The 11,884-nt window shown below is 40.6% G+C and overlaps 1 protein-coding gene across 1 annotated transcript in view; it reads right to left on the bottom strand.

Moving 5' to 3' along the window:
- Positions 1–949: 949 nt before the first annotated feature.
- The window catches only part of dst (dystonin), a 116,637-nt gene continuing 105,702 nt past the window's right edge, over positions 950–11,884 (bottom strand). Inside the window, exons 86-96 of the mRNA XM_078288672.1 lie at positions 11,232–11,420; positions 10,839–10,968; positions 10,484–10,647; positions 10,197–10,359; positions 9,957–10,111; positions 9,777–9,851; positions 9,516–9,533; positions 6,830–6,947; positions 3,801–3,991; positions 2,675–2,801; positions 950–2,013 (exon numbers count right to left, since the gene is read on the bottom strand). Of these exons, the coding sequence (XP_078144798.1) occupies positions 1,757–2,013; positions 2,675–2,801; positions 3,801–3,991; positions 6,830–6,947; positions 9,516–9,533; positions 9,777–9,851; positions 9,957–10,111; positions 10,197–10,359; positions 10,484–10,647; positions 10,839–10,968; positions 11,232–11,420 (1,587 nt within the window). The 3' untranslated portion in view covers positions 950–1,756. The remainder of the gene's footprint in view (positions 2,014–2,674; positions 2,802–3,800; positions 3,992–6,829; positions 6,948–9,515; positions 9,534–9,776; positions 9,852–9,956; positions 10,112–10,196; positions 10,360–10,483; positions 10,648–10,838; positions 10,969–11,231; positions 11,421–11,884) is intronic.

The following is an 11,884-nucleotide window of genomic DNA, read 5'->3' as shown; positions in this document are numbered from 1 at the left end:
ACCCTTGTGCTCCACTCCACCTTTGGTCCCCAGGGGATCTGCCCTCTCTCATAGGCCCGTTACATCCAGCCACTATAAGGTAGCATTTATCATGTGCAGAAAAGGAAGGTCAAATACCAGGGCGTTCATTCACTGATAGGCCAGGCCTATGCTGTTGTGAAAAGAGGGAAAAGAGAACTAGTTTCGGAGGATAGGCCTGTGCTTTTTAATTTATCCATGTTTTATGTAATGTAGTCCTAATAGAAGATAATTTGTGTATTTCTTTGTGCAAATCTTTTGTACATCTTCTTTACTTATCTATTGGCACCAATTAGTTAGAGAATAGAATCTAGTGGCCACTATTGTAGCAACTTAGTTTATAATTGCTTCAGAAAGCAGTCATACAGCTTTAGTGGGTGTTTTCTCAGGACAGTTACTCTCCATCTTCAGAGTCTCACTGGGAGAAAGATGTAGTATGTCACAGCTAGGCACAAGATGCTCTGCAAACATTCCACCCAGAGGAGACCAGACCTGAATCTAGACCACCACACTGGATTCACAAATTAGGCTAAAGGCAAATTCTGAAATATTACTACTGAATAACTGCTTCAATATGAGAACTTCACAATAAATTCACCTGAAATAGGCCTTAAACTGTTGTTAATTCATAAAGCCAGCGTGGTCAATTTTGCTAACAGTATTATTGTATAATTATATAGGTCAGAGTAGATCTACTATTCTAAATTAGACTGTAGGATTTTCAGGAGGTAACAGCCAGTGACTCCACTTTACCCGATGATTGCTTTCAGCTTTTCAGCTTGAATATGAAATAATCTGGTGTCCTTTGCTCCCCATGCATGTTACTGTAATTAAGCAGAAAGAGAGAGAGACAGAGGGAGAGAGAGTGAGAGAGACAGAGAGAGAAGAGAGACAGAAAGAGAGCAAAGCACAGACAAATCCGTGGTCCATATCAGTCTCCCATGGTAGCTTTCTGCAAGCAGGTTTATTACAAAGTAATGTTACAGTAATCATTTCAGCTCTACCGAAATTAACCACACACTGACATGGATGCACGAGAGAATGTCTACTTGGAGCGCCGCCTCCTCGCGGTCGATGCACACATCGCTGTGAAGTGATCAAACAAAACAGGAACTGCAACTGCTGAGGAACAAACAGGACTGAGAAGCGTCAGGAGTAAAAGGGTTTCTGCTACTAGCCGTCAATAGTGTTTTTTGAACGTTTTTCTGCAGTGTTTATTGTGGTATCTTGTGGAATATTCTATTGCCCTTTAAATGCATGTTGGCAGTATATCATAGCACTTAAATAGATAATTGCAGTGCGTCACACGGTACCATGATGCACCATCTATCCCAAACAGCATACATAAATTACAGTACATTCAGTAACTCTCAGAGCGCAATCCTGCATGTTGCTAGTGTCGTTGTCGTTAGTGTGTACAAATAGTTAGTTTACCGTACAATGAACTCTTTCCCAAGTGTTCTCTTGTTTACCAAACAGGTTTTGCATCAATGAAATAAAGCAATAAAAACAAATTGACATTATTCACAAAAAATAAAATACATAAAGACAAATACACAAGGCCATTGACATTCCATTCTCACATAATATTAAACCATATTGCCTCTCAACGGAATATTTTACATCTTCGCAACGATTTAAATAACACTCAAAACATTTGCAGTCTTTTAAGTTTATATATCTCCAGTGTCCGTCTCGGGGCGCGACCGGCTCCTGGGGGTCTTTTCAAGGCCACTGACTATCGCTTGGATCCCTTGGCCAGTTTGCTCGTGGGAGTGGATCTCCTCTGAGGAGTGGGGATCTTGGAGGGTTTTCCTCCGTGCTGGCGGGACGCGGAGCGGGGCGTCGCTCGGGAGGAGTCGCCCACCGTCTCCGACACGTCCGAGCACACCGACTGGATGTCTGAGATGTCGAAGTCGGAGGCGTCGCTTCCCCTCCGGCTGCTTCCTCTGCTCCCTGCTTTGCTCCCGGGTCGGCTGAGGTTTTTCCTCGACTCTAGGGGAAAATATATTACATCAGAAATAAGTTGCTAATTTGTTTACTACTAAGAATGAGCCTAAACAGTACAGCTAATCTGAATCACTGAGCACAGGAGTTTAATTAGGAGAGAAGATGTTAAAAATCCTGAGGCACTGAGAAAGTCTCTCCTGGCCCAAGAGGAGGTGATTTAAATTTTACCCAAATGGAATCAATGAGGAAATGAATTTAAAAGATTTCCTTTAGATGTTCTAATGTGTTATAATATTCCTGACTGAGATGGGACTCCGTAAATGCCTCCTACACCAGGTGATAGCCAAATATATGTTGTTGTTTTTTTAAATACTAGTGTCTGATTGTTATATGAGCCCTGAAGTAGCCATTTTGTCTGTCACTGAATACATTTATTATTGACTATGCATGTAATCCTGTAAACCTGATGGCGGCTATTGCAGCTGAAACATGTTGTTTTTATATTACAGCCTTGTCACTTGTTCTTCAACAGTAGCTGACTTATTTTCATTCCTTTGTATTTTTTGATTCACACACCTTGGTGCAAGGTTGCGACAGATTTTTACCCTAAACAGTAGAGCTAACACATGTCCAGCATAACAATATAATACTGAGTAAAGCATGACTGTACAGCATTAGGATGTTATTCAAGTCGCCCTCTACTCACCACCTATTGTCTGTGCTCGAGCCTTCAATACAGCAGCGCTGATCAAGGTTCCCTCCTCACCGGACTGGAATCCTTTTCCTGACAAGTATCCAGGAAGACGTAACTTGCTGCCCTGAACTGGTGTACTCTGTAAAACACAGGGCTTTCATTACCATTTTCACATGTCATCAATGGGAGTTAACTGTATATAACAACAGCATTTTAGAAAATGGTCCCCCTCTGGAAAAAGTACATAACACAGTTGTATCAAATCATGTATCAAACAGCTGTATTACAAATATTATTGAGTTAGTTTTAAATTTATTAAAAAATCATTTAGTACTTCATCATATTCATTCATATTTAATCTCAGGCATCTCTGTTATCAGCAGTTAATATTTGAATTGCAAGTTAAACCTGTATAGTTAATACACAATTATACATGCATACATTAAAAGTTCAGTGGTTGATATTATAGCGGGATAAGAAAATGAGGCAGATTGTCAGGCAGAAGAGAAAAATATTCAACCAGTTAGTACTTTTAAAGCATACAGACCCAACTGAAATCTCTAAGAAATACAACACAAACCCTAACAGCTGTTGTGTTTCAGGTCTTGTATCATGGACTAAATTGGGATGAATAAAATCAGCACTATATATCTGTTTGTAAATATGCAGTAGATTTCAGTTGGATGGTAGGAGGCAGCAGTTAGGTCAGAAATGGGAAGCGTTCCACATCACGCTTGGGACTATACCTCTGAGGATGAACCTTGGCTCTCAAAGGAGTCTGATGATTTAAGAGGAGTGGAGGGTTTGCTGTTTGCAAGCCACGGTTTATCATAATTGCGGGTTATGTGTTGGGGAGTCTGGGGAATAATGGCAAATCAAAAACATAGACATGGATGCACATGGTCAAATCAAAAAACTACAAGGAACACTATATGGAGGAAGAGCAGTACAACACAGAAAAAAACAAACAACAACAAAATGATCGAATAATGCCAAAACAAATGAACTAAGGAAGATAAATGAGAGGAAAATCATGGTGGAGACCACTTGCTAGCTTGAATTCTCAGGTGTAATTGGTACAAGAGGAGATGAATATGGCTGAACCTCACACAGCACGCTTCATGGTGGATCCTCTTACCTTGGGTGTACCGGTCAGCGCTGGGTTGGACTGGGCCGGACAGCTGTGGCTGGAGTTGGACCTGTTCGGAGAGGCCGCTCTGGACGACGGCCGAGATCTCCGGCCCCGGTAGCGGAAGCTCGCCATCACCTGGGTGGTTCCCTCCGGCAGGATGAACTTCTCTCGCAGCTCCATGTTGGTCCTGCCTTTAGCTGAGAAGTGATATTCAAAATGAGCCAGCTGACGTAGAAAGGCCTGTGACTATTACTGAATGTGGATGAACGGTGACTGAGTATTTAAAATGGATAAAAACAATAGTGTACGAGTCGGGAATCAAATATTGAATGCAAATAACAAAGCACAATGAAATGACAAAAACTCATGCAGTTTCACATCTCAAAGCCGCACTGTCAAACAGAAGTCCAATTAATGCTGCAACACTAGTGAAATAAACATTTTTGTCAACCAGAACAAGCAATGCTGCTTTGTTTAGTTTGATCAATAAAATGTTAAAAATTTGAATAAATCAAAAGTGAGAATGCCTGGTGCCCATACCCCCCCCCCATCCCCCCTCCCTCCCAAAATGCCCAAATCAACAGAGTAACAAAAACAAGAAAATGCAAACTACACAGAATAAACACATAACTGGGTTGAAATGTACATAACAACATGGAATGATTTACATGCAGTTTTACATCACAAGCCACACCTTTAAACAAAATAACCAGTCCAACAAATACTCTTTCAGTTTTGTTGTGGGTGTTAATGCAAAAGGCTTTTTTGGTACTCCATACAGAGGCGACTTGTCATCTTCACCAGTGACAATTTGAGACAAAAGCAAAGCGTTTTTTTACACATAAATAGAGTCAGCTAAGCATCTCTTGCACCTTTCGTGTGCCTTTCCGGTGGAGGCGTTTTACTTTAACTGCTGTGAATAAACAAAGGGTGTGATTGTCAAGCCGACCTGAAAACAACACTGCAAAAGAAGCAATGTTCAGAACTGCGTGTGACATGCTGAGAGAGAGAGAGGAAGAGCTAATTAGGCCTGCGGGTGCTTCGAGTACCAAAATAGTGACTCAGCAGCAGGTGATGTGACTCAGAGAAACAACTGCATGCATGGAAACCAGAGAGCTGAATGGCAGTAGATTGTGAGTGGTACTACACACACACACACACACACACCGACACAAGCACACGCTCGGATGTGCAGACACACATACCACTGGTGGGTTCATGGAGCAAGGTGAGAAAGTGTGAGATTTGCCAACCTATAGGAGACTGAGTAATTGAAGAGTTTGATTCCGAGCGCAACATTTTGCTCCCGTGGTGATGAACTAGAAGAAACGATATAACGTTCTCGTCACAAAGAAAGCAGTAGGAAATGTTTCGCAGGAAAACAGAAATTGAGAATTAATACAGTAGACAGCAGAAACAAGCAGAGGACAATACGCTTTCACAGTAGAGGTGGGCACAGATAGGAATTTTTTGTATCAGTGTAGGAGGCAGTTTAGTGATATGATCAGTAATTATCTTTTTGCAAGTATGGCTATAATTGCATTGACAGTTGGTTACTTGCTGCACATCATACTGTAACTTTGCACACTAATTTGTAGAAGACATAAGAACTAAATCCATCTTGCAATTTCTCAAGTATTATCTGAGACTTCCTTTAGCTCTAATTGTTGTTTACCCCCCCTCCTAACAGCCCTCTAAACTAACAACCTAATGAGCATTATTTGCTTGCAAATTAGCTCCTTTGCTCTACTTCAGTCCTTCCAAGTGTGCTGCTGTCCATTCTAGTTAGATGCTCTGTACCCCCTAAACATTTTGAAAAATATCATTGTATTATTAATAACGCTGCTAAGTAATCCTTTTCTCACATCTTCTAAAACAACTCAAAAAGTACTTATTAACATAGTTATGTCAAGATGGCAAGCAGGGTCTTTGAGCAGAAAGTAACTTGTATGTTGCATGTTCTCCAAAAAATGATTGAATGAGGCAATTATCACTACTCCATTATTCTGACAGGTTATTCTACACTGCTACATACTATACTGTATCACAACAGCAATTACCATAATGAGCAGGAACAACATACACCATACATGCACATACAGTACTTTGAGGGATATGGAATATAGATTCCTAGAGTTGGCAGATTTTTAGCCACATCAACTTCATAGAGTGGAGCCTTAGGGGGGGCTATATATACTGTATAATTATATTAAAATGATTTCAGAATAAATTCATGCCCCTTGTCCCAAAAAAAAGAAAACAAAGACAGTCACAGTAGTTACTTCCATTTATATTTGCACTACGGATCTGACTCTAAAGCTCTTCAGAGCCTTTGATGGCTCTGGAACCCATAAAAATATTAATCTCTTTTCTGTGTTATTTTGAATTACGATACTAAATGTCATGAAACAGTAATGGCAGTAATGAGAATATTATGTCATGTATTTCCAGCTCTTGTGCATGATGCACTGTGGTGAAAGGGAAATTAACTTGGCAGAATCTTCACTCAGAAGTGGATTAACTTCATTAATCTTCGGTGATGTGATGTCATCCCCACCCTCAATAAATTGTAGATGTCTTATTCATCTGATGTAAGCTACGAGTGTATGGGTAGAGCATGACAATTTAACAATGGCACATTAAACTCCTTTCTAGAAATGTGGGGATTTCTTTTTTTTTTTTTGATCAGTTCACATTTAACAGTGTTTATCACTCCTGTTCACTATCCAGTGTGGTTTATAATGAAGCAGATACTTGCACTCTGAATCACTTTTAGGAATATTACTTGGTTTAAATCATCTATATAAAGTGGAATTATACATACAGGTAGTACATAGGGCTGGAAATGTTTTTGAAAATCAAAGTTTGCAGTTTATCCATGGCTGTGATATGCAATATTCACCCTCCTACAACTGATAAAAGATAGTAAATATATATATATATATATATATAAGTAAATATTGAATCTGCAAGTTTTTAAGCATTTTATTCATCACAGTCAAACACTCCTGCAGGGTGAGGTCTTGTGAACTCACCTCGGCAGGGGTCGTTCTTCACCAGGAACTCATCCAGAGCCATCCAGCCTCCTCCCACCCGCACCATCACAGTGCTGCGTAAAATCCGTACGAGACGAAGCTGTTGAGAGTCTCCAAACTGCATTGGGGGGCAGGGAAACAGAGAGGCATGTGTGAAAACGGTGTCACCAATCCCCCTTGCATGAGCACTTTCTCATTGCAGGCTTGAAGCTGTGCAACACTGGAAACCAGACTGGTCTGGAGAATCAAATCTACTCCACTCAAACTCTTGCTCAAAGAATTTATTCATCATCCTTTTGTGAGAAATTACAATGCTTCAATTGAATTATTCCATTTACGTAGGAAAATTCAGCCATCAAAGACATGATGACACGCTTTATTCCTGATTCCTGCTTTATGACTGATTTCCTTTTCATGTTGCACAGTTACAGACCAAGAGGATTTTGACACAACATCAATTTTCAATTTTTCATTCTCAAAGACACAAATTTCACAAGGGTCAATCCAACTGGTTTTCTTCTCTAAGAGTCTGTTAGTGTGTGTGATTTATTCATAAAGTGTGACTTGGAATTATTTAATTATTTTGCTCCAGTGCCCAATATCTAATCATATACAAGACTTTGGTGTCCGTTAAGGCTTTAATAGCATAATAATAAAAGTTTGAATATGAGCAAATGCATTATTTATACAGCTGTATGAAATAGCAACACTATTTTGTTTTCTGCAACGGTGTTATCAACTTGGTAAATGTTATAAACTTGCCTGATAAAGAGGTAAAATCAGTGTAAGTGATTTTATTTAATTTTTGGGGGGTAATTTGAGGATAGAGGTACGTTCTCAACTAATCTCCTTCAAGGTGGTAATGTATGATTTTATTCCAGCACTGTCTGGCCTCAGTTATGTTCAGTTATCAGTATGCCATGCACAGGTACTGTAGGTTGAGCCTGTGAAAAAAACATCAACTGAAGGCACATCATCATACCACCAGGAGGCACTATTGTATCACGATTTGCCTTAACCTTACCAAACCACATGGGATACATAAGAGGCTTTAAATATACTATAAAACAAATGTTTGCATGAATATTGAAAATCATTGAAAATCATTACAATAAGCTTTTGTAATGAGCCCGGTATGGAGGTGAATGACCAAGCTTTATGAGATGATAAGTGACAGAAGTCAGCCAGTTGGATATGACCATGGGCGTTAAGACAACAACACAATTTACAGACAACAATCACAGCCGCATGCTTTCTGTCAAAAAAAAAAAAAAAAAAAAAAAGTCACATCATGATACACTGATCAAACAGACATACAGCAATCTCCTGCAATCCAGCACTTTGTTGCACTTTCTACCACTACGAATCAAATACTCAGAGGATGCATTGACACCGATGCAGAACCAATGCAGCTAGCTCCAATGAGACACTGAGAACAACATGAGGAATGGTTCAAGTAATTTCTCTCTAATCCACCACAGTGTGACACGCAGACATGACCAAACACTGATGACCCTCCAGCAGGTGCCTATTAACAGTGTCTCTTGAACTGGCAAAAAATATTGCACTCTGTATGATTTTCAAAATGATTTAATGCCACTGGTGATTTTTGTGATCAAGTACAGTAAAGGTGATGGAGTTTGAATAATGATCTGAGGAGGCACAAGAAACAGCTTAAGAATAACCATTTACCAGAATACAGCTTTCCAAAACTGCAACGTGTAGGTGAGGAGTAAGATTTTGATTTTCCCTGTTTGCTATTGTCTCATCGCCGATTAAGGAGTCATGTAAGCAGTGAACCAGACCGAACTGTTAAAAGAATTATTTCATTTCAATGTTGTGTAAAATACATCAACACAAACTAATGCATATATCACCACTATGCCCTTAACCCATCTCACCAGCACCTCCCATGATTAGCCTTAATCCAACAAGCTTCAGAAAGCACGTGGCACATGAACCCACATCAGTAATGAACTGTAAACTGCAACATGCAAGTTTTCAAAACATGTTAACTCAATAAGCAAAATAACAAGCAAAGTATTCATAAGGTTGCTCAACTTTGAAAACAAATAAATTAATAGTGTCAGTTGAACAGAGGTATGTCAGCCAATGTTGAGGTAAATCATTCCCATGATACTGAAGCGTCAAAGGCAAGCACACATAAAGCATTATTTTCCACACTGCCCAGCAGCTCAATTTATGCCTGTGGACTAATAAAAAAACATGTACTGGAATGGTATTGGTACAGTAACATTATATTTTCTGAAACTCAAAAGCAGACATATAAAAATCTAAAGAAAAAAAAAATCTAAACGCTACATTAAATTGATTTACATCAAACTTTGTGCTGCTTTTTTGTCATATTATTAAATGCATCATTTGTCATCTTAAGACAACTTATGTGAAATCGATGTTCTGATCAACTTCAGCTAATGTGGATTTCATTCAAATATATCTTGGCGGACCAAAAAGGCAGCTTAGACCGCCATTCTTTGTGTATTATTCCATCAACTGGCAAGAGACCATTTATCTACTTCTGAGTTCCAGTCTGTAAACATCAGCCAGGACTCTGGGCAGAGAATGTTAATTGGAAAGCAAACATGGTAAATGAAACAGGACATAGGGCTTGATAAGGCACAGAACCACATGAAGGAAACAAAAAGGAGAGGGCGTTCATATGTACCTGGTTTCCAAGGTAGAACTGGTAATGTGAAGAACAATAGAAATAAATATGTTAGGGTTTTTAGCATGTATTTACCATGAAACTTTAAAGAAACACTTACCTTCACGACGTTTGTGATTCATGAAAAAGAGTTTCATGTGAAACGGAGCTACTTCAACATTTAAAACATTTTACATGCATGGCATTGCTTGTATTTGTTGAAACACATGACTTTGTTCTTGCCAAAAAGTGACTGATTTGAACAGGTTTAAATCTCCTTACCCGGTATTTGTTGGCACCAATTTGCTCCACTTGGAATCGTTTTGGACATTTGCATTTTGCCACTTGACGTGTAACCTACAAATAGAGAGCGCTTTGTTTAACCACAATTATACAAACATGGTTATCTATCAGGCTTCACGATTCATTACTTGAATTTCAGGGCAAGATGCTTCACATTACCTCATCTTCAATTTTGTCTGCATCTGTTAGTGGTTTGTAAGCGTCTTTGTTGGGATGAAGAGCTGCTACAAACTCATAGTAGTCAATGTAGCCATCACCGTCTCTGTCAAATATGTCTGCCACTGCGCTCATCTCCAGGCGGCTGGTAGGGAATTCTGGGAAGTGGCACGAAATAAAGCAATGAGCACTGAGCCTGAGGTACATGCAGTGCAGTTGTAGGTTTATATGTTGCATACTTACTGGAGGAGAGAATGCCCTCTACGAACTCCTGTCGGGTCACCTTGCCATCTTGATCCTTGTCAATGCGGCGGAAGAAGTCCATGACGCGAGACTTCTTATGGTTCATCCAGCGCATGTAGCGCTTCCGCCACACGTCAAAGTCAAAGTTGGCAAATTCCTTCAACTGGACAGATCAAATAAAGGGCAACATGTACGACCAGAAGAGTACAGGTTTCTGAAGATGTTTGGACCTGCTGAAAGTCATAATACTGTGACCAACTTTGTGTTAAAAATGGGTGCTGGATTACCTCCTCCAGTCTGTCCAAGGCATCATTGAGTTTCCTCCTCCGGTCCAAAGCCAGCAGCCACACCTGCTGCCACTTGCTGACCAGCAGGTTCACCTGGGGGTTCTTGGTTTCAATGGGAGGCTGTGTGGCTGACTGGTACATGGCTTGTGTGGGAGAACGTTTTCCTACAAGTGAAAAACAAAAACCGTCTTAGAATAGAAATACAACAGAGGAATAGATTAGGGATGACATCACTCCCGGGGCTATAATGGAGTAATAGGGACAAGATGAGGATGTTGCGTCACCCTGCAGTGGCTCAACGCTGGGCCAGATGGCTCAGGTCAGGGTCTATACTGGGGATTTGTGGGATACGTACTTCCAGTTCTTCCTTTGTCGAGCACAGGGATCTGAGACTGGATTTGGGGCTCCACCGCAGCCTTCCTTTTGTGTGTCTTTGTGATTTTGTCAACATCTGGTTGCTTCCTGGTCATTTCCTCCATGAATGCCTGCAGGGTAAAACAACAAGCATGCTTCCAGTTTGTATCGTGTACTCTGAGGGTAGTGAAAAGTAGTCTTGAAAAGCATAAATATGGTCAGAATACTATATGCTGATGAAAATGATTATAAGGGGCTGATGTAAAATCTGGAAATGGACCGATTCAACTGAGAGGTTCATCTGAATTCATCTGAATTTACAGTCCAAATTTCTGAAACAAGACATTGAAAAAGAATCTACTAGAATAATTCTTCAGCTGCCACCTCACTGTACCTGGTGTTCTGCTATGAGGCTTTTGACCTCCTCTATCTCCTGCGGCAGCGCCTCCTTGTCCTTATCGTTCAGGTTGGTCTCCGCCCACTGCAGCCAGGTCAGCAGCCCCTCCAGCAGCTCCTGGGTGGCCAGCAGCTCGCTGAGCGCCGTGGCCAGTCGCTGCTGGTGCTGCCGCGCCCACGCCTGCACCTGCATCAGCAAAGTTACACACAGATAGTATTTAGAGGCAGGACAATCCCTCTTCTATGATGCACCTGCCAATGCAAAAGTCTGTGATTTCTAGGTGTAAATGCGATGTTGACGCTACACTAGGCAACTTTGCACGTCGGCGACTCCACAATGCGCTGAGAGGTACTGTACCTGTTTGTAAAATGTTAACTTCAATACCCAGAAATGATGTGACGTTATGTGTCAGTAAACTGCACACAGCACGCTTATGTTTGCACAACCTGAATGGACCATGGGACTGTTTTAGACCAAATAATACCAGAGGGACAAGAGAAGCAAAAGATCTACCATTAGTGAGTCCAGCTTTCTCTAGACTGAGCGCTGGAGAAGTGTCCATACCCGACACCAGAATTTCATTTGTGCAAACAGGGTGAACCTAAGGGTCTCAATTACTGCAGATGCGACACTCTTCTTAATTGCAGCCC

This window comes from Centroberyx gerrardi, chromosome 15, assembly GCF_048128805.1.
Source record: "Centroberyx gerrardi isolate f3 chromosome 15, fCenGer3.hap1.cur.20231027, whole genome shotgun sequence".
Classification (NCBI taxonomy): Eukaryota; Metazoa; Chordata; class Actinopteri; order Beryciformes; family Berycidae; genus Centroberyx; species Centroberyx gerrardi.
Note: the sequence above shows the minus strand (reverse complement) of the source record. Positions and strands in the feature narration are given on the sequence as shown.